Source organism: Rissa tridactyla, chromosome 5 (genome assembly GCF_028500815.1).
Source record: "Rissa tridactyla isolate bRisTri1 chromosome 5, bRisTri1.patW.cur.20221130, whole genome shotgun sequence".
Lineage (NCBI taxonomy): Eukaryota > Metazoa > Chordata > Aves > Charadriiformes > Laridae > Rissa > Rissa tridactyla.
The window spans coordinates 40,333,400-40,355,948 of record NC_071470.1 but is presented as its reverse complement, the minus strand read 5'-3'; the positions used below and the strand labels follow the sequence as shown (position 1 = coordinate 40,355,948).

General features: G+C 47.1%; 1 protein-coding gene across 6 annotated transcripts in view; it reads right to left on the bottom strand.

The window, feature by feature from the left end:
• The window catches only part of EXOC6B (exocyst complex component 6B), a 316,092-nt gene that overhangs the window by 6,243 nt on the left and 287,300 nt on the right, over nucleotides 1-22,549 (bottom strand). For all 6 annotated transcript variants that reach the window (XM_054201919.1, XM_054201916.1, XM_054201917.1 and 3 more), the window contains one exon: nucleotides 4,573-4,685. In XM_054201919.1, the coding sequence (XP_054057894.1) occupies nucleotides 4,573-4,685 (113 nt within the window). The remainder of the gene's footprint in view (nucleotides 1-4,572; nucleotides 4,686-22,549) is intronic.

Below are 22,549 nucleotides of genomic sequence, written 5' to 3'. Positions count from 1 at the left end.
TCTTATCTCTAATGCCAAAATGCACGAAACCCTAAAGCCTCTCGTTCTCCCCTTCCAAACAGCTTTTGCTTCATCCCCATGTTACCTCATGAAGTGGCAAATGACAACGCTGTAATATTAGGAGGAAATTAAAAAATTAGCATCAAATTCACAGCATTAAGGCTTCTTATTTGAAACGGTGCATTGCATGCAGTCAAGAGATACAGCTTTTGTGACAGTCATAAAGCTTCGGACTTGTGAACTTAAAATATTCTACAATATTATGTAATATAATTTATACTAAAGGAAGGAATCCAGCACTGGTTTCCTCAACTTACAACTTCTTGAGATTTGGATATTTTTTTTTAATTACATTTAATACATAAGCCCTGGTCTCCAGGGGGTCTCCAAAAAGGCAGAGACAGGAAGAGCGGGTGGTGGGACGGGACCTGAAGGCAAAGCTGGTGCAGTTCCATCTCTCTCCACCATGCAAAGCTGGGGGTTCATGCACGCTTGCATTTGCGGATGCATTTTGGGGGGTGGGGGGGAGGACTGGGGCGGGCAGGCCTCATTGCACATTCCAAGCATTAGCTTTACGCAGGCAGGACATGTGCTGGGAAGGGCAACCACCCCACAAGGGTCAACCCTTCAGCAGCTCCTGAAGGTATCAGCCTCAACATTCAACCCCACTGGTTCTCAGCCAGCACCGCTTTTTTATAATACCACTATTTGTAAATGATTTTCGTGGTGAATCAGATCTGGCAGAGGCAGATGGCTTTGGACAAGTCACGTAAGCCTGTGTTTTCGGCTTTGGGGACCTAAATGAAGCATTAAAGTGACTGGGACACAGAGCGGATAGTCCCTGGGAAGTTGGCATTTTATCAAATCGGGGTTTTTGAGTTAACCGAGCACAAATCAAACCTCTTGAAACTTATTTAACTGATTAAAAAACCCATAAAATTCTAAGGTTTTTTATGCTTCAATCTTCCTAAAAAGAGCCAAAGGGAATCTGAAATGTTCCCAAAAACATTCAGCTTGGAACTGGAAACAAGGATAACAACTTTATCCCAAAGGCTAATTTGCTAAAGTTATAAGTGCCCAAAGACAAAGGATTACAATCGAGCTGCTTTCCCAACAGTAACAAGATAGCTTGGAGCACTTTTATTCAGCAAAATAAGTATTTTTTTTTCTCTATTTTTTTTTTAACCAAAACAGGTTGCCAGCTGCTCCACCGCAAGAACCAGGGAGCGATCGCACCGATGGGAAGTGATGTTTTTGAGTCGCACAGGTTAGAGGTGTCCCAGTATCATGAATTTTAGAAATAACCATCCTCCCACGGGACACCTCCAACAGCGCTGTATGGCTCCAGCAGGTCTCAAAGCACTTTACCAGGAGGGACAAGACTTCTGTTTCTATTTCAGAGGCTATGTGGGGACATCAGAGGAGCTGAAAGTAAACCTGTACCTTCAGGAACCTCCATGCAGCACCCTACCCGTCACTATCCACTATTGCCTGCTGCAGTTACCCGCAGGTAATGCATGGGGAATTTACAGCAGACCATCCTCTGCCCTAAGAGCCCTCTCATCCTGGGCACCCTCAGAGCCATCTCTGATCCCATGGGACCTGTTCACGCCCATGAAATGCTTTTGAAGTAACATACGTTGTATGCAAGAAAACCTTTGCATGTGTTTGTACAATTAGAAAGGAGTTGCATGGATAAAGATACTGGATTGGGATGAAAAAGCATTACAGTCAGACTACGGATCCCACAACACGGGATCCACCTACACATCACGTAGGTGGATCTGTTTAACTGGGGATGGGATGAACGTCTGGGAGGGACGGGAGCTTCTGCTATCTCCAGACATCATGTGAAGGTAGAGGCACTAAGCTATTAAGTATTATTAATGAATTAAGTTGCCTACAGGACACAAAACCCTGCAGCATTTGGGTTGCACTGTGCCAGGGACCAGGCAGCACTGAGAGCGGCTGCATCCTTGGGAGAGGCTACGCTTGCCGATCTGTTCAAGGAGACCACGCTGGCTCTGGTCCTGCCATCAGAGCCCTGCAGATGGACACTGAGCTGATGCAATGTGGTCAAAGGCATTCAGGCAGCGATGCTGAATGCTGTCCTGTTTCTTTTCCAGCACTTGGCTATAGGAAACACACAGTCCCTGGGCAAGTGGTGCATCCAGACACCAAGAATACCAGCTTTGAAAGAAAGAGGCAATGCTTTTGAGTGGCTCAGAAGCTCTTTGGAGGATCAATACTTTTATTTCTTTAAGCATGTGCCTGCAGAGCCCTAGGACAACCAAGCCCAGTTTTGTAACGTGGTCCCTGTGTGTTAGCGCAAGAATTAAAAGTAAGAGGAAGGGAAAGAGAGAGCTCAGCACTGTCCCCGCCCCTGTCAACAAACACCACCTTCAACAGAGCCAAGCTTTGTTTAAATTAATCTATAAGAAAAAAAAGCAACAGAGTAAAAGCTCCTCTTTTAGCTCTAATTAGTGCATTTGAGACGATAAAGTTACCGTAGGGAACCGTTTCAAAGACAGCTTGCATTTAGATCATTTAGTGCTCCATTTAAATTAAACAATAAAGTCACTGCAAGGTGAGGGTAAAAGCCCAAGCAAGCAGCATACTTACACTCGTGATATCCTATGAGAGATGTGTGATTAGGAAAAGAGATAATGATGAAAACAGGTTACAAAATGAACCAGCGGATCAGAATTTCATGTCGCTTTGTTGGCAAAGCTCGGCTGCCTACGGAGAGGGCTGGGAAGATGGGCTTGGAGTGCGGAGGGGAGTGGACGTGCCTGAAGCTACGGCCAGGTCAGTGAGAGTCTCAGGGGAGCTGGAGCTGATGGATGACACATGGAGACTCCCCAAAGGGCCTGAAGCCTGAGCAGGGATAGGGCAGAGCCCGCCAGAGCACAGAGGCAATGCCATGCTCACGATGCCACGAAGGCAATGCCACACAGGCAATGCCATGACACGAGGATGTGGAAGATGCAAGTGCCACCCTGATGACTCTGCCTGGGCTGCCTCTGGAAAGCAAATCAGATACATGAAGACTGCCCTTCAAATGAAATCCTTTTCAGGGAGAAGGCTGGCAGGCCGAGATGGGGTTTGTGAGCATGGATGCTGCGCGCTCAAGTAGCTGGGGAAAATGGAGCTGCCCTCCTGCTGTCCCACTGCCTTCCCAGCAACTGCCACAGATCCCAGCTCACTGCCTGCTCCCAGTTCCCTGGCTCTTCCAGCTGCTTCATGTCCAAGCTCTTAGTTTTTTGACAGCTCTTTGTTTTACCATTTCATTGATAGCTCTGAATACACCTCACGCTTTTGCATCATGGATGTCGGGTTTCGAATACATTGTGAATAGCACAACGTATTACAAAGTACATATAAATATGTATATAAAAACAATGCTATAATGTATAAAAGTGCTTTACACACAGCAGCTACCTAAGTTTAGTCCCTGTGTACCATATTGATAACATTTGGACATCATGAGTTTGCTGTGAAATTAACTATTCTCCTCTGCGGGAGAGGAGGTGGTGCAGTTACATGGACCACAGATAGGGTGTGACTCCAAAGCTCAGCAGCACACCAAGGCTGGTCTTCTAAAGGCTTAGCCCCAACTCTTAAACTAGTCAAATTTTTGGTAGGTTACTTCTCTGACAGATCAGCTGGTGACCAGCTGTGAGGTCTGATGGTAGTAAAGGGGCAGGAATAGGGCTGATCCTCAAGGTGATAGCCTGGAGGTCTACCAAAGAAAGGGTCACCTGGGCCACCTCCTACCAAAGGCAGAATTGGTGACTGGTGGCACTTCTCTCCCACGTGCTAGAGGGGTTACAAGCGAAGCAAATCCCACTCTTTGGGTCTGCAGCAAACTCAGGGGCTTTCCCTCCTTGCTGCTGGCTTGTAGGACTGGAACAAGCTCCTCACTGTGCTTCAGGTGGGATCCCAAAGCCCTGCAGAGTCCACATGGTGCTTGCCTGGCGCGTCCCAGCACTGACGCTTGGCACAGCTCCAGGGCTTGGACTGAAGCTGTGCAAAGCATATAAACTACAGGCTTTGGAGAGGCTCAGATTCAACCGTATCAAAGAGCATGTCTTCGCTAAGAGCAAGCCTTGGAGCACACAGCCACCTAAAGACACTGTCCCTGTCCCATAGCTGGCCTTTTAGCACCTGATCCCCTCCATGGATCCAACAGAAGGGAGATACAAGTGTCTGCAGGCTAGCAAATTTTAAATATTTTTGTGGGCTTAAAATACACCTTTATAGTGGAAGTCTGTTGTAAGATAATGAAAACTCTGCTTAGGAGCAAAGCAAAGAGACAGACTCTCGGCCAAGTCAATGCATTTTGAGAGAAAACCTGGGATCTAGTTAGTGGGATAAAATAGGATTTTTCTATTCGAGCTCCCACTGTCCACCCAGGGGTGAAATCTTTGCTCACTGGATCACAAGCAGCCTCCCACTCCCCAGGCTGCTCTGTCCAGGTACCACACGTGATGAAATGAGCTGCTAAAACACGCGCTTGCCCAAAGCGAAATGGGGGTGAAATCTACCCTGGGTGTCCAGACCCGCACTCACTTTTCCAGCAGAATGAGGGCTGTCGTCGGGTTCACGCGAAGGTACTTGCATGTGGGTTGCCCATAGTCAGCCAAATACGTCGACCAGTCCCACTGGATGAACAGATCTAAGAGCTGCAGCAACCACCGGGAAGAAAAAACAAACAGAAGATTTGAAAAAGCTGTTGAGAGAGCACGTGGTTTATCTGAAAGCTGGCAAAGATCCTGGGCAGGTGGCATTAACCACAAAAAATGGTCTGCAGTCTTTATTAATTTATTTAACATTATTCTACCGATATTTAATCCATATTTAATTATTAATTCATGTATGGCTATATTTATTTAGCTATAGTACACTCCTGCTACGTCATCTCTGGTTTTGGGGTAAACTAGCGGTTCAGGGGTTATGAAGACTGAGACATCCTGGGGAAGTAGGTGGCAAAGAACCCCAGTGCCCTGATGCTCTCAGCTACGGCAGGAGGACACTGTCAGGGTCAAAGTCACCACAAATTTCTTCTGTCCCCAAATAACCCCCTGGTTTTGTCTGAACCATGCCGCAAGTTTTTCTCATCATGCCTGCACCATCTCAACATCTTCCAAGGGCTTTGTAAGCATCTCTAACAACAAGAGTTCCCCGGGGAGGCATGGGACCCCTCCAGGAGCTCAGGGGTTTATCTTAGGTGAACGCAGATACCAGAGAAGACTGGGAGTCCCAGGTGGTTTCCAGCTGTTTGTTAGAGAAACCACTGATGACCCCAGCAGCGGGGGAGGGAAAAAGCGGATTAATTCAGGTGTCCGTGACAGCCCCTGCTCCAGACCCCCAAAATTCACACCTGAAGCCCTGCACCCCCAGAAAGGATGCCCTCAGTGCTGCGTCAGTCACAGCTGATTTGGGTGAGGAAGGAGCAAGCTACAGCCCAGCTTTCCTAAATGCCCTCTTCCACCCCACCTTTTGCATCCTTATTTTCCTTAAAACCCAAACAGGAGCTCCCATGTCTTTCCCACAGGAGGACCTCCTCACTCCTAAGAGGACTTGCCTCTCCACCCACCCAGGAGAGCACAGCTGAGGACGTACGAGATGCAGCCTTCATCTCCGTCATCTAAAACAGGTTAATTAAGAGCAGCTGTGTTTTTCCCCCCAACTTTCTGCCTTGGAGAGCTTCTGTGACCACTCTATTGAAGGACAGGCTGCCAAGTGCACGGACGTCTTCATCGCCTGCGTCTGCACGTCCCGGCGCCCACCACTGAAGCCCAGAGAAGAAGGACCATCCTGCGGCCAAGCGAGGACCATAGAGGGCTCTTTGTCCCCGCGTCTCCATGGTTTTCCTGGAGACTCCAGCACTGTTTAACAACACATCCCACCCCGCCAAGAAGGGGATTTGGCTCCTCCAAGACCTCAAGGTACAAAACAAAAATGTGCAACAAGATTCTTTTTGACTATGTAGGTCAGGGTAAAGAAAACAAGCTGTTGGGAACAATCCCCCGGGCTGGCGGGGGGGACGGATTAGCTGGGACCTAAGAGGGCTTTTCCAGCCCGCGGTCCCGCGCGCCTTTGTACGGCAGGTCCATTGTGTTAACTACAAACCCGAGTTGAACATCATCGGCAGGAGTTTTTTCCAAAGGGCACCTTCAAGAGACAACTTTAAATATGATTTCACAGGCTCTTTTCATACGGCACAGCGGGGCCAAAACTCTTCTATCGGGTTTGCTGGCTGCTGTGGGAAGCTGCATGGTTGTACAAACTAAATCGGATCCCCCTCAACGCACCAAAGCCCTCTTGCCGGTGGCCCTGGGGGGGGCTGAACGTGCCTCCGGCAAACAGCAAACAAAGCAGCACGAGTTATTGCCATAGAAAGTGCACGGCTGGACCATCCAGGGTTCAGGTAGCTGTTCATGGGAAGTGGAAATAAAGCCTCAGGAGAAAGGGACAAAAAGAGAGCCAAAATAAAAAGGTGATGATTAGAAGTGGGTTGGAGAATGTAAAATAAAAAGCATTGGGAGGTGTTACGAAGAGGAGGCTTGGGGAGACAGCAAAGGCTCGAGAAGCCATGCAGGAGCTCAGAGGATGGGTAAGGAAAGGGCTTGGAGAAACCTGCATGTCTCTGAAAGAGTGTGGCTAATTCAGCATGGGGGGATTTTTAAGCAAAAGTCGGATGAACGCCCATCTAAGGCAGCTCAGCCCTTGGTCTCCAGCTCAGCAGCCTGAGCCAACACTCTCCATTCCCAACAGGGCCAGGTGACAAGCGCACGGTCCTTGGCCCAGTGGCCATCCCACAGCTTTCCTTCAGCTCTGCTCCAGTTTGACTCAGCCAGGTAGAAGCAATGCAGCTCTCCTGCACGAGGCTGCCAGGCTGCTGAGTTTTTCCGGTATGGAAGGTGCACCACCGCACCTTCCATTGCGCTGGCATTGGCCTGAAGGGATGGTCGGGCAAGTTATTTTATGGACCTGTTTTAGCATGGACTTGTTAGAGTGGGCCCAGAGGAGGTCATGAAAATGGCCTGAGGGCTGGAACACTCCTGCTGTGAAGAAAGGCTGACAGTGTTGGGATTGTTCAGCCTGGGGAAGCGAAGGCTCTGGGGAGACCTTACTGCAGCCCTTCAATATAGTAAGGGGGCTTATAAGAAAGACGGAGGGAGACATTTTACTTGTCCTTTAGTGACAGGACAAGGGGCAATAGTGCACTATTCTAGACCACTAGAAGTGTTCAAGGTCAGGTTGGAGGGGGCTTTGAGCAACAATGATCTACTGAAGCCAATGGTAGGGGAAATTGGACTAGGTGATCTTTGAGGGTCCTTTCCAACCCAAACCATTCTATGATTTTACTCCCATCCGTCATGCCATTCAGGTAGCTCCAGCTGCATGCATCACTACAAGAGTGCAATAGGCACATTTGAGAGAAATCCCAATGATCTGGGGGTGTTGGCTGACAGCCATCTGAATGTGAGCCGGCAGTGTACCCAGGTGGCCAAGGCGGCCAATAGCATCCTGGCTTGTATCAGAAATAGTGTGGCCAGGATGACCAGGGAAGTGATTGTCCCCCCATACTTGGCACTGGTGACGTGGCATCTCAAATATTGTGTTCATTTTTGGGCCCCTCACTACAAGAAAGACATTAATATTCTGGAGGCTGAGGGGAGACCTTATCGCTCTCTACAACTACCTGAAAGGAGGCTGTAGCAAGGTGGTTGTCAGTCTCTTTTCCCAAGTAACAAATGATAGGATGGGAGGAAACGGCCTCAAGTTGCACCAGGGGAGGTTTAGGATGGATATTAGGAAAAATTTCTTCACTGAAAGGGTTATCAAGCACTGGAACAGGCTGCCCAGGGAAGTGGTTGAGTCACTATCCCTGGAGGTATTTAAAAGATGCGGTACTTAGGGACATAGTTTAGGGTGGACTTGGCAGTGTTAGGTTAACGTTTGGAGTCAATGATCTTAAGGGTCTTTTCCAACCTAAATCATTCTAAGATTGTAAATAAGCCCCATCCTAAATGTGCTCCCACCCCAGGCTGGACCTTCCTTGAGCACTGGGAAAGGCAGACTCCCCCCGGCTGGCTCATGACAGTGATGGATAGCCTGTGTATTTTACAACTGTTTGCCCACATCCATCTTGCCAGCAAGGCAGGTCCGAGGATAGCCGGGGCCGGCACCTTTGGCCCCCGGCTGCCGCTCGGCACAGGGCATCACCAGCGCTTGCAGGGCTCTGCCGCGGGTCGAGCTCCGTAGGAGAGAGGTCTTGCAGGAGGAAGCCTGACGGCTCAGGGCAAGCTGTCTCGAAACGATTTATCTGTCACATAAATGTGGTTTTATTGGTTTTACTGTTTAAACTTTTCACCTCTGCTGATAAATCTGAACGACTGAAAAAAAAAAAAGGAAAGGAAAAACCCGCCTGCACAGCAGCGCTGGGCTGCGGCGGGCCTGCTGGGGGAGATTCCAAATAAAATATGCAAATACCATTAATTCTTCATACTAGAGTCTCCTTTTCAAGGCTATAAATCAAACCCGACAGCCCATACACTGGGGGGAAAGGAAAAGAAGAGGTGGGGGGGGAGGAAAAGAGGAGCTTTTACCATGATGATATGAAAGTGGAATAAGCTCAGAAAGCTGCAGACGTGCTGCGCGCGTGGAGCAGGGCTGTGAACTTGCAGCTTCCTGGGGCACGAGAAGCACCTTTGCTGCAAGAGCGGGGAGAGGTTCACGTATATATTTACAATAAAATGAAGAAATGGAGAAAGGTTTGAGTATGCCTCCAAAAGAAAGGTACTGAAAAAAATAAAAAAATTGTTTTTATACACCTATATGAGCTCTTACTGAAATGGTGATTCAAGAGAGGGCAACCCTGGAAAGAAAGAATTAAACTGGGAACTAGTTCCCAGCCCTGACCCAGGCTCCCTTTGACAGGGGCTGAAAAGCACTTTTTTCCCATTTCTCTCAGATCCACCTCGAAAACCACTTCCTTTTCATTCCCCTTGTACTATCACCATCTCAAACTGTTCAAAATTGCTATTTTTTTCAAAGCTAAGGCATGTTTTTACAGCCCTCACATCAAGCACAGGGACAGGATGGTTGCAACTTAATTGCACGGTGGTGTCAAAGGAAATGGGGACATCACAATGACTTTGCAAGCTTCTCCCTCCAGATGCAAAGCGAAGCGGGACAGTATGTTCTGTCAGACATGAGATTACATGAATCTGCATAAAATTCTTTCAGCCAAGCCAGAAATAATGTACTGTGAATCCAAACTGATTCAAAACAGTCTGCAAGCTCTTCCAGTGCCCCTGGAACAAGATCAAACAAAGCACCAGCATTTGCACACTTGTGCCAGTGTCACAGCAGGCTCTGCACAAACCTGGGAGGTGATGCATGGTGGCTAAAGAAGATAGCAGGAAAGGGAGACCCATGTTTTCTAATATGAAAATAAACCCGCACAAAAAAACCCTTGTCCTATCTCAAAGAAGTCAGGATGATGTTGCGGAGACAACTCTAGATAAGGGATCCTCGCGGCTCCACGGACCTCTCCTCCCCTCCTCAAGCCTAAGAGATTAACGTCAAGTGTTACTGCAGGACAGAGGAAAATTCCTGAATTCCCCAACTTCATGCAACATTTGGCTCTTCTTTTTTTCCCTTTTCCCTCTTCTGAACTGATGCAGTGCCACTCTGAGCATCCACAAACAGGGATTTGCACCCAAACTCTTTGACCTGCAGGAAACCTGCAAATGCTTTAGGCTCATGGACAAGTCTACTAGAAGAGGAGTGTGATGATCCCGTGTTAGTAGAGGGAAGAACTTTCCAGGACAGAACCGCCATGACACCAGACACTATGTTACATCCACTGGAGCAGGAAGCAAAACTTGTGCAAATTGAAAGCAAAGAGCAATTGTCCAAAACCTGAGCTGCTCCAAGACACGAGAGCAACCTGCCGTCCAGCCAGAAATGGAGACCACATCTTTCTGCTCCCCAGCAAGCAAACTTTTTGCTTTTTTCAGTCCCTGCGAAGGGATTCAGTTGCATAAGAGGCATGTGCCTTGGTCCTGTTAAAGTCAAAAGAGCCATCATCACCTCCACGCTTGTGTCAATGTTTTCCCTCATGCCCCAGCCCTTTTACTTTTTAATACCCTGACTTTGCAGAGCCGAAATCACACATGAACTATCAGTATTTATAAAAGAGCCCTCACCAGATGCAATCTGGCACAAGAGCTTCATTGCTATGCAGTAACTGGATGATGAAAGGAGAAACGACCTGATCCTGAAGACTAACTCTCACTTTATGTCAAGGTCTAGGTCTTTTTCTGGAGAGGTGAAAGCTCAGGGGGAGTCTCATCAGGACAGAGTGCTGGATCATCTCATCTAGGCTTCCTTTCCCATGAAAGGTTGGACCAGATGATCTTTCAAGGTCCCTTCTAACATGGGGTGTTCTATAGTTCTGTGATTCTATCTCCGAAACAAACATTCCTTCCCCTTTATCCACCACAATATTTACTCCTGGTGACAAGAGCGAGCATCAAGATGGCTTGAAAAGGACTCTCCTCTGCTAACACCATCACTGTATCAGCAGATCCACCAGCAATGAGATGTTGCAAGGGCTGGTGAGAAACAACCCATAAAGAACTAAGCCTTCCCTTTGATAAAAGCCCAAATTAGGGAGTTCTTGTGTCCCTGCAGCTGTTAATTACCCTTTTAGTACTTTTTTTTCCTCCAAGCACATGTACAGAAGGAGACAGACTCTTCTCTGCTAGGAATTGTTGACTTTCCATGGTGCTCAGGGACCACATGTTGGACCTGGCCGTAGCCGGGCTGCGAGGTGTTACTGCCTGACATGCCTTCTGCAAAACACCAACTGCTATTAAAAAAACCCAAAACAAACACCATCAGCAAGCTCACACACACACTGAAGAATGAAAAGGGAAAGACGACTCAAGACCTTTAGCTGGCAAATCTTGCAACCTGTTTCAACAAATTTAAACACCATTATCCCAGATTTCTCACATCCAACAGAGGAAGGCGGCACTTTGGTCTTACCATCATCCCACCTAAACGCACCCGTACAAAAGGACAAGACAATTCCAGTGGGACCAGAAAACATCCAGCTAAGACCTGGCCCTGCTGGGTACCTCCATAAAAGCACAAGTACTGAATTCAAACCAATGCCAACTCCCAGTTTGACCATGCCTAACTTGCCCACAACCCAACCCCACCACCGGTTGAGCAGCCCCTGCCACCAGCCAGCGGGTAATTGTTACGGAGCACAAAAGCCCAAAGAGTTTCCAACATCAGCAGCCACAGACAAGTACATTCAAAATAATTTATTTTGGTGAGGTTTCAATTATGCCTCGTGGGAAAGTAATACTGAAAGAGAAAGAAAATCCTCTAACCCATGGGGAGACGTGGGTTTGGACAATAGTATTACTAAGAAGAAAAAGCACCAAGAATTGGAACATGATGTTTGTTCATTTATTTGTGAAAGACACAGAGGGTAAAAATGTGGCCTAAATGAAAGCAGGAGCAGTTTTGTCACCCATTTCACTGGAAACTAAGATTTTCTCTATGTATTGAGTGTACTTTGCACGAGGGAGTGGATAGTACCTGCAGCAACCTGACGTTGCACAAGCCAAAGCGATGCACAAGCCAACGGCCAATGGATCAACACACATGGAGCTCAGGGAAGGTCAATCTTATGTTTAGGTGCTTACCAGACCTGCCTGCAAGAGAGAGACAGACTTCTAGGAGTTCCTGTAGATCAGAGTGCTGTCTAGCCTGCTTTGACCTCTCTGTAAAGGACAATAACTCTACGCTTAAGTGACCTGTCCAGGTCTCCTGGGCAAATGTCCCACCTGGGGCTGTCCTTCCTCCTAAACGCTCATGCTGGACAGAGGAGAATCAATTACAAGTTCCTCATCTCACATTTTAACTGGATTGATTTTGCACATTAAAGCAGCAATTTTCTCTTTCCTTTTTTTTTTTTTCTCCTTTTTACTTATATCTGCAGAAGTGAAACAGTTCCTGGAGAAAAACATGAGAATAATCTGGAAAGATTTATGGCAGATGGGACAGTATGTAACAGAGAAAGGTTTGAGACCAACAAAGCCCTAATCTGTCCGGTCTGGATTATTGTCAGATTCATATTATTGCCTGTTAATAGGTTTTTGTATTTCTTACATCGGATTTCCAGGGGAACGTCTCCGGGAAGTTTTTTGCCTGCACTGTGTGCACAGAAAGTTCTTCTGGTTTTCCATCTGCAAGTGTTCATCATTTATTAGGAGGAAAACCTCTGGCTTTCTACCTTCTTTGAAGTAACGCTGTAATTACACGGGCTGACTTTTCTACTGATTCAGAAGATATTTATTTCAAGGGTCTCATTAAAATCTTAACAAACACAATTTTACCCCAAAAATGTTGTGTTTCTGATTGTAGGTCACTTCTGCACTTACGGCAAAAAAACTCCCTTTTGAGTTAAATACAGCTTTGAGGAATCCACCTTCTCCTCCCAGCCTGTGACACGAAACCACATGAAGGGGCCACAAAAGGTTGTCAGGCTTCAAGAGAAGTGATGCAAAGAAGCCCAAGAGCAAAGGGTGAGGACACTGAGGATTAGCACCTCGTGTTACGGTGACAGTCTTGAAGAAGGCTGGAAAGTCCCTACCACCTTCGTTCGCGCTCCTCCTGACTTTGATGGTGCAAGATCATGGCTTTAGTCATTCACTGGAGGCTCGCCCTCAGGGAAGGCTAAACTGAATTCTAGGGAAATCCCAAGTTTCTCCTACCATTGCAAAGCGCTGTGCAATGCTGCTTAAAAAAACCAAAATAACCAAACAAACAAAAACAAGGCATGAAAATGAATTGGTCCAAAAACACTGTGATTTCAATGTTTCAGAATAAAATCAGTCGGTTCTTGTGATAACCGCCCAGATGTGGGACTTTATGAATGGCCAAAAGAACAAAAGGAAACTCTGCCTTGCTGGATTTAGTAGCCAATTTGCACTCATAAAAAATAATTATTTAGACTCATCAAATTCTCCACGCAGGTTCACAAGTTTGCATGGTGCTTTCCGCCCAGAGAAGACGACCGTATTTCTACCCTCTGGATCCTACAATCTGTGTAAGACAAAGAGACAATACTGGGCAGTGGCCAAAAGAAATGAAAGAGCCTCGGCAGACCATTCTCCAGGGACCACTATTGAATAACACTTTGCGTTTCCATTTAACCGTCACAAAAGGGGATTCATTCCCGAAGCAAAGATGTCTCCTTTAGAAGCATCCCCCCAGTAGCCTCTCCAGCTCAGACCTTCAGTGGGCACGGCCTCAACATGCGTCCATCGCTCCACCCGGCAAAGATGGAGCCTGGCTAAATGCTTGGGGTCAGCATCTGAGGTTACAGGGGCCAAATTTGGGATGCAGTGCTTGGAAAGCACTCAGCTTGTAGATAGCTGTTCTTAGAAGCATTTTTGAATTATGGGGAGGAGAAGCTGGATTCGCTAATGGTAACAGACCCGCTGCTCCGTGGTTGGGACACGATGGCACAATGCATGCAGGTACCCCTTGTATACAGAAATACCTTCTCTGCTGCTATAGTCCAGGTGCATATAGCCTTGTGCATTTATCTGACTCACCCTGCCTGACCCACACTACAAAATCAATGTCTCCGAAGAAAACATTAAGAAATAACATGGAAAATCCTAATACCTCAGCTGCAGGTCCAGATGCTTTAGTAAAGAAGAAGAAGAGTTAAAAAGAGCAGAAAAAAAAAGCACAAAACCCCCTAAACACAGGAAAGAGGGTTGAGAGGGGAGAAAAGCAGCGGTCCTCCAAATAAGCCTATACATAAACCACCTCCATCATCGACCCCACAGTATCAGAGGGGAAAAAAAAGTCACTTTAAATGCCACCTTTCTAGGGAAAAATGTCCCCGATCAATCAACAGAGCAGGTATTCACAGCCAGAAAGGTTTTGGGCTGGGAGATGTTAACGCTCCCCATCCCCTGACAGTTCAGCAGCAAATCTAGGTACCCACAGGGTGATCAGGATCTGCCCAGAAGACAACTGAGCCATGTTTTCAGATAAACGCAGCTGCGCGCACCAGGACGTGATGCCCAGATACCCAGGGTGAGGGGCGCTGTGTGGTGTTTTCCCCATCTAGGGGGGTGCCACCGGCAGGGGGAAGCAGGGACAGGCAAGCCAGCCACGTCTTTCTGAGCTCAGCAATTAGGGTCCCTCTTTTTCACAGTACAAGAAAGCCATGATATTTGAATTAAACTGCTCTCGCCATCCCTAAAGGCACCGGCATCACCTTCCCCGAGCCCCACAGCCAGGCGCTCGCTGGGTACCAAACCACACCGCGGGGCCAGCACACCATAATTATTTTTCCTGTTGCTCAGCTGATGCCAAGTCCTCTGCAAAGTTGTATTTTTCTTTGTTTACACATTAAAAAAGGGGATTAAAAAAAAAATAAAAAGAGGTGACCTCTCGCTAACCCCAGCCAGTCTATGAGAAGCTGCCGCTGCCTTCACCTCCGAATGAACTTTCAGATTATCTCAGACAAGATTCACCTTGCATTGAACTTGTACCCTGCGCGGCAGCACACAGTCACGTAACCTTGATTAAACATTACAGCGCAACGCGGCTATAAATTTAATGAGCATTATCGGCGTGCTTCCTCCCGTCATCCTCGGGCAGGGGGAGCGATGGAAACGCTGGGAGCTGCCAGGAACCAGCCTGGCGTGCACTGGCACGGGCAGAACATGGAGAAGCAGTTATTTGAGGGAATAGGAGGGAGACAGAGCAGCTCGTGTGCTGTGCTCTCCTCCTCTGCATGCAATGAGTTGTGTACGGGCTCCCCGGCAGCTCCCGCAGGAGCGAACGGGGACAACCCGTAGAGGGCTTGTACGGCTTTCTGCTCAAAAGAACCAAGAAAAAGCAAAAAGAAAGGAGGAGCAACGAGGCACGATAACGGGTCTGGTGGTCCCTTGACCCAGCAGGAAACCTTTCTCAGGACATGGCCTCCTAAACTCTGGCTGCCCTCCTCACGCAAAGCATTGCAGCCTGTCACCGTCCTCCCATTTATTTTCAAGACACACGCGTGATGGGAGGCAGAGGCAGCCGCCTCTTCATCTCCCAGCTGACACATAAGGAAAGGGAGAGCTCAGCATCCGTGCTGGCGGCGGTGATTCCTGCTGCAGAGGTCACTCGGCCGTTCAAGAGGAGAGCGTCTGGGCGGCGAAATAGATACGCTCAAGTTCAAGTGCCTGAAATACCTTCCTTTTTTTTTTTTTTTTTTTTTAAACACTCAAAACTAAATTAATATATCCCCTGCTTTTCATGATAACTTCCTCCTTATCCTCGGTGGTTTTGTTTAGCAGATCTATTGTTCTCGGTGAGCCTTGCCCTGGGGTCCAATTTGACTGTGTTCTCATTTTTCCCCCTATGTAACTGATGCTTATTTCTTTAAGCTCTACTGTAAACAGAAAACACACTGCAGTGCCCTTGCCTGGCTTTGCAGGAGGCAGGCTCAGACCTGGAACTACTTCTTTTTGGTTTTTTATGTAGGAAACAAAAAGATTGGGCTTGCTTGCTTCAAGGAGTCAAACACCTGCAGGATGCAGGAGGATGTCTGCGGTACCCGCGGGTGGTCCGGCTCGGAGCAGGGACCACGCGGCTCCAGCGCTGGCTCTGCTGCTGCTTTGCTGGATAAATGGCCTTTTTCTGCTTGCAAGGCTGGAAACATGCTCCTTTCCTAATTATAGACCTCTTTAATCTTCATTAGGGGCAGGGGCTGAGGAGGTAAGCAGCATCGTTTGGAGGTGGCATGAAGTTCTTCGAGGGACTCAAGGTGAACGAGAAAGCCACCAGACAGCATCCCCTTCGATGGGGTGGCACATGGAGAACAAATATAAAATAAAAATAAAACCTTTGCAAAGGGGAACACATCTTAGATGGTTTGCGGAACACAACAGGAGATGGGGATTTGGGAAGGGTGCGTGATGGGGGCACCAAGATGCGGTTTCGTGCTTCCCATCATTTACTTGTCATGGGTCCTCAGCCAGAGAAACCTCCTTGCCCCAGCAGACAGAAAAGGGGGAGCTTGGGGGTTGCAAGAATGGCTCGTGCTGCAGCACTAAGGAAACATTTTGAGCAAAATGGACATTTTTCCCCCATTTGCTGTCCTCATGGCTCCTCTCCACCCTGGTTCCTACACCAGCCTCGCAAGAGAATCATAGGATCATTAGGTTGGAAAAGACCCTTAAGATAATTGACTCCAACCGTTACCCTAACACCGCCAAGTCCGCTATAAACTAAGCCCCAAAGTGCCGCATCTTTTAAATACCTCCAGGGGTGGTGACTCAATCACTTCCCTGGGCAGCCTGTTCCAGCGCTTGATAACCCTTTCAGTGAAGAAATTTTTTCCTAATATCCAATCTAAACCTCCCCTGGCACAACTTGAGGCCATTTCGTCTTGTTCTATCGCCTGTTACTTGGGAGAAGAGACCGACCCCCCACCGCGCTATAACCTCCTTTCAGGTAGCTGTAGAGAGCAACACGGTCTCCCCTCAGCCTCCTTTTCTCCAGGCTAAACCACCTCAGTTCCCTCAGCCGCCCCTCATAAGACTTGTGCTCCAGACCCCTCACCAGCTTCGTCACCCTTCTTTGGACACACTCCAGCACATCACTTGTAGTGAGAGGCCCAAAACTAAACACAGTACTCGAGGTGTGGAGAAGACTTACTCCAGCACAGCTCACAGTAGCCTGCCCAAAGAAGCTGGATCCAGCATCACTGCAGAAGAAACGGGTGACGTTGGGATCTCGGCCCAAGGCAGAGGATGCAAAGGGCAGGGATGAGGGGATGGAGGACGTGGCCTCAGATGCAGCCAGCTCCCACCAAGAAGGTTTGCTCGGCTTTGCAAACATACCGACTTCCAGAGATGTCCCACCCCAAAGGCGCCGTCGTTCCCACTATCTAGTGGTGTCACCTGCAAAACTAATTTGGCCCGTGAAATAACCCGGCAGTTTGGGTGGTTGATTAGAACTATTTTTATAAGGCCGCGGGATATATATTTCCAGAGTCTGAAATAGTGTTTGGAAAACAGCGAGAGCCATTTAGAGGCATTTAGCGTATTCTACAGAGAGGCAGACGCACAAGCAAATGGATATTTAAAACAGCTGTGAAGACAAGACTGGTAGGAAACATTTGTCTAAAAGCAAACACAGAAATAAAATAACTTTGCAGAAGGTTAGAAATCAGTGAATTTGGTAACGCCTGACTTTGGGAAGAAAATAATTGTATTTCTTCCACTTCTAGAGACTAATAAATTACCACGGAAAATGTAAAGATTAAAGGCCATTATTTCACCTTCTATTTTCCAGCCTCACTGTAAAAAGTCTCTTTTTTGGTTGAGTGGACACCACCAAATTTCCCCTTGGGACAGCTCATCACTCCTCTTAGCATCTACGGGATAAAGCAAATCTTACATGCCAAGGCCATGAAATCGCTGGCCTCCAGTTGACGGCAATGGGTGAGACGATGCGTTTTGGGGGGCTGCATGCTCTAGGCCCCAGACTTCCAGGTGAGCCCCCAAAAAGTGCTTCCAGGAAGGGTTAAAAAAGGAGGATTTAAAATTCACACTCACGTCAGGTTTGTTTGGGACCCTGGCCAGCTACCTCTCCCCCCACAGAATCTCTCTCCTTTTGAGAATATATTGAGCTTATTTGAACCCGTTCCATTTTTGGTGGGTGCAAACCATTTTGGGAACTTTAAATTTGCAGGAAATTAATGTGTAGGGGAAAAACATACGGTGTTCTTGTGCAGAAAGCATGCAACGCTTGTTCTTGGCATCCTGAAAAACCTCCTGAAAATACCCAGGGTGAGCAAAATCCAGGTTCCAATTAATTAAACTCCCCAAACTGTGCAGGGCACGCTTTCCTGTAACTAAATACGATGCGATGAAGAGGCTGAGCATCAGGAGGGATCCCAGCTGAAGCAGCATTTCATCCTGCTATTGCATCCGCCAGGCTTGCGCTGCAGCCAGGCAGCCCTGGGCACGGGGAAAACCAGCAGGATTTATGGCTATTTGTTGTAGATAAAAAACCCCAACCTTCAGAGGAATCTGAAAACAAAAGCAAAGGCTTTTCCTTACGCAGTGTCACACTAACCTCTGGATGGCCTCACACTTATTGTCACAGCCTTGGAAAGGTATAAACAAAGGCAGTTTTCGGATGCCAAGAGCCGGGTTAGGAGAGAAAGGAGACGCACCGCTGCTGTGAAATCACCTTTGCACTAACATCTAGGGTATAAATCCCAGGAAGAGATGTTTTATGATGTGCACGCAGAGTTATCGTTCTATTATAAAGCAATTTGTGGGGAAAAAAGGCGATAGCGGATGACGGCGAGGTCCCGGCGGAGCAGGGAATTCGACATCCATGGCTGGGGCAGTGATGGGGAGGCAGCACGAGGCTTTGTGAAAGGCTGGAGGAAATAGCAGGAAGTCCCTTTTGGGGTTAAATATGCTCTTTAAGCACACTGGTAGGGCTGCAAAGGGAGGTTTGAGGGTGAGATCAGTTCCCAATGGCCGGGATGGGATCTCAAAAGGTGCTGGCCTGTTTAAGGATGTGGTGCAGAGTGTGTTGCCCAAACCTGGTGCTCCTCCCCTCCTGCAGCGGCCAGTCCCGATGAGCAACAGCATCTCAAAGGCAGCTCTTTTTTCAAAACTTTGGGGAATTTTAAATGTACCAGGAGAAAACTGCTCTGGTGAGTTTGAAGTAAATATGGAGGGAAAAAAAAGGAGAAAAAATGAAAGGGAAAAAAAAAGGAGAAAAAATGAAGAGAAAGGAAAAAAAAAGAAAAAAGGAAAAAAGAAATAAAAAGAAAAAATAAAAAAGGAAAACAAGAAAAAAGGAAAAAGAGAAGTCAGAAAATAAAAAAATTAATAAGAATAAAAAGACAGAGAAATTTCATACATAAGTAATTTCAGAGGAGGGGGATTTGCCAGAGCAGATAAAACCTAAAATATCAAGCCCACGTCTGGCTGGGGAACTGCCATCCAGAGCTCAGCACCAGACTTTCGGTTCCAAGTCTGACGGACCCATTAACTCCCGACTATTTCAGCATGGCCATAGGTGGTGAAAACCCTCCAAAACCAGCAACACCCTCGAGAATTTGGCCAGCTCACACGACATAGGTGCACTCCAACCTAAGCTAAACATGGCTCAGCTTTAAGTCCAGCCTTGGCGGCCTTGCTTTGAAGCCAAGCATCCCTTTTTCTGGGCAATTTCAGCCCACAACAAGGGGGTTGCCTCAGCTGGGCTCTGGCACTACACAATACCACGCTAAGCAATTTCCTTCTATTCAAAGCGTTTCTTTTTCTCAAGGTTTCTCAGAGTTCAGCCATAGGTACGCGCATTTCCTTCAGCATTTTGCTGCCTCATTCACTTCTTTCCGCCGCATTATCCTGCTGCCCGCCCAGCCCGGCAGGCAGGAGCAGGCAGCCCGGCCAAGCCGTCTGCTCGCCCTTTCCTGTGCTCGAACGGCAGTGTTTGAGGAAGGATAAAACCGACATGGATTTGTCTTTATTTACACCAAACTGTTTACTTTCTTCTTTCTTTCTTATTTTATTATTGTTTGATAGGAACATAAAGCAGAAGCCCAGCAGATCAATGCCAGAGACTCCCAACCAAAGGGCTTCTTGCAAACTTCCTTTTGGTTGCTGTAAAATTTTTGTGGGGTTATGAACTCCTTAAACAAACAGCTGAGGTCATTGTTAACTAAAAAAAAAAAAAATATTTAAAGAAATAAAAAAGCAAGACCAATGTTACAGCCAGAGTGGAAGCTGCTCTGCAGAAAAGGGAGCTGAGATGGTGCATGGCGAAATCTATGGCAAAAACATCATGAGTCTTGCACACACTTTCCATTTGCCAGTCCAAGCCACTCTCTCCACGTTATTAAGATAACAAAACCCGGACTCAGAAGCCCCAGCGTGTTTTGAGATCTCAACCCCAGTTCTGAGGGTCACAGCCCAGAGAAAAGAAACTTTTGGTGGCAATAATACTTCCCCTTCCAGTCTCTTGACAGGCTATCACAAGAGCAAACCCAGACTTTCCAGTGCCCAGGAGACAGTGCTGGAAGGGCAGCAGATGGTTCTTGAGATACTTTGTTCTCCATTCAAGCTTGCCCAGAAAAACCATTAGCAAAGCGGCATCAGTGTGACAGTCGTTTATCGCAGTCATGTATCTCATACTCACTTATATGAGGGATTCAAAAGACCTCTTTGTCCCTCAGAATTGACACTGAAAACCTCTACTTCTTCCTCAATAGGAGAAATTTTGCAAGAGCCGTATGTCATCCCAAGGACACGTCCAAGCCACTGAGCAGAGAGAGATGGCATCAAGGCAGGTATTTTCCTGAGTAAATACCGGCACAAGGTTTCCCACTGGCAGATACAGAGTTTTGCAAGTGAAGACTTGCGTTGTGGGTGGACAGATATTTTAATACTTCCCGAGAACTGCAAAGCTTTGGGTCCAGAAGCAAAGAAATTCTGCAACCAGGTACTAATGAAGAGAAGGTCTGATCACTATGACAATAATTTAACTGGGTTTGTGTGCTGTTCCCAGCAGATGAAGCTGATGTCCTCAGCCATCTTCCACCCAACTCCTTCAGGAGATGGTTATTTTCAGCAAAACTTCCACCTGCAACCACACCAGTTGCACCCACAGCAGAAGGCACCCTGCAGTTAAAGTACTGGGTGTTAATAAGAAAAGGGGTTTGGGAAAAGAAAGGGAAGGAATGCTGGTAGTGTTATTATGGGAAGGAAATAACAGGGCGTTCATCAAAGCCAGAGGATGCCTGAGTGACCCTATCGAAGGGAATACATGAATATAAATAAATTTAGACAAAAGGAAAGAATGGGATATAAGCATGCTGCAACAGAAAAGGCAGAGAGGCCTCTTAACCTGAAAATTTACAGTCAGAAAGAAGAGTCTGCCTGGCTGTCTCTACACCCAACCTCTTCCCATCTCTTGATCCATATGGGATAGAATTACTCATACATCCCCGGAGGCAATCGCATGCAGGGTTTAATTTCCAATTGCCAGTGATACTACAATTTCCACTCAGCAGGATTGCTCTCACCCTTTGGTGAACTTCGTAGTTTTGGAGAACCAGCCCAGAGTCTGCAGTTGCTGTCTCCCCAGACGTTTGCTGTAAATCATACATGAAGAGCAGGATCCATCTCTAACTCAATTCCCCCTCACCTACAGCAGATCCATCAGAGACAACCTAGATGTACAACCCCAGGAGGAGAGAAGTTGGGTACACAGCGCTTCTTGCACCCCTGAAATCTTCATGCAACGTCAAAACTCTGCAAAGAAATTCCTGTTTATATGCTGCTGCTCATCTCTCTTTGCTGCTAACAAGCCTCTCTCTCAGCCTCATTTTTCATTCCTGCCTTAACGCTTTCTCCCACATTTCTTCCTCTTGCTTTGAGATTTGCCTCTCTGAACCACTGGCTGTGTCTGATACTCTTTTCTCTTTAAAAAGGGCTTGTTTTCTGGACGGCCCAGAAAACTCCCAGTCTCCCGAGACAGAAGCATGAATAAATTAGACAGTGAATTCAAAAAGAAAGAAAAAATTAAAAATAAATAAAAGCCAAGCAAGCTTATGGCATGTGCTGAACTTTCCTTGTGCTCAAATACAAATTTTTCATGACATCTCATCACTTATTTAGTCTGTGGGTCCATGACCTTCTGCATATCGGTGTACTCCACCGATAGATAAGTAACACCTCTGCCCACCTACACCCGCACCCAGCCCCAGAAGAGAAGAGCAAAACCTCCAGAAAACCCCAGCTCTGCTTGAAAGAAAGCACATTTAAAGAGTTGACCATACAATTGATCTATGGAACTACTGAGTTTAGTAAAAATGAAAAGAAAAAAAATCCTTGTAGACTGAGAAGATTTAGAAAGAAACGCCCGTGGAGACGGAAATCATATGGGTTATTAATCACCTGCCTGCTTGAAGGCTTGATCTAATGCCTAAAGCAGAAGTGAAAACATGACGTGATGGGCAAGAGGGAAAACACAGCTACTTTTAGCAGCCCAGAGAACCTCAGGCTTTTGATATTCTCCTTCTCTTGCACCATGGATGTGTGCAATGTTAAATACTGTGGTGCATGTCCTGCCCCTGCCCCTGCCCCTGTGAGGAAGCTATCAGAAGGGCTCCAGCAGAAGTTCTCCTCCTCCTCCTCACCTGAGGTGACATCGTGGTCACAGCTGCTCTGCACAGGGCAGCACAGCTTTCTCACCCTGAAGGGACACAGAAAATAACTACAGGGAAAAAAAATTAGTTTTCTGCAGACTTTGAGGAGTTGTCTGTGCTCCCACTGCAACACCCTTTGGTGGTGAAGACACCGCACAGGAGAAGCAGCTGCGATGGAATCGCAAAGAGTATAAGGAAGCCACAGGGAAATACTGCGGCACAGTCGTTATCATACATAGGGATGATGCTATTGTGAGTGAGCTA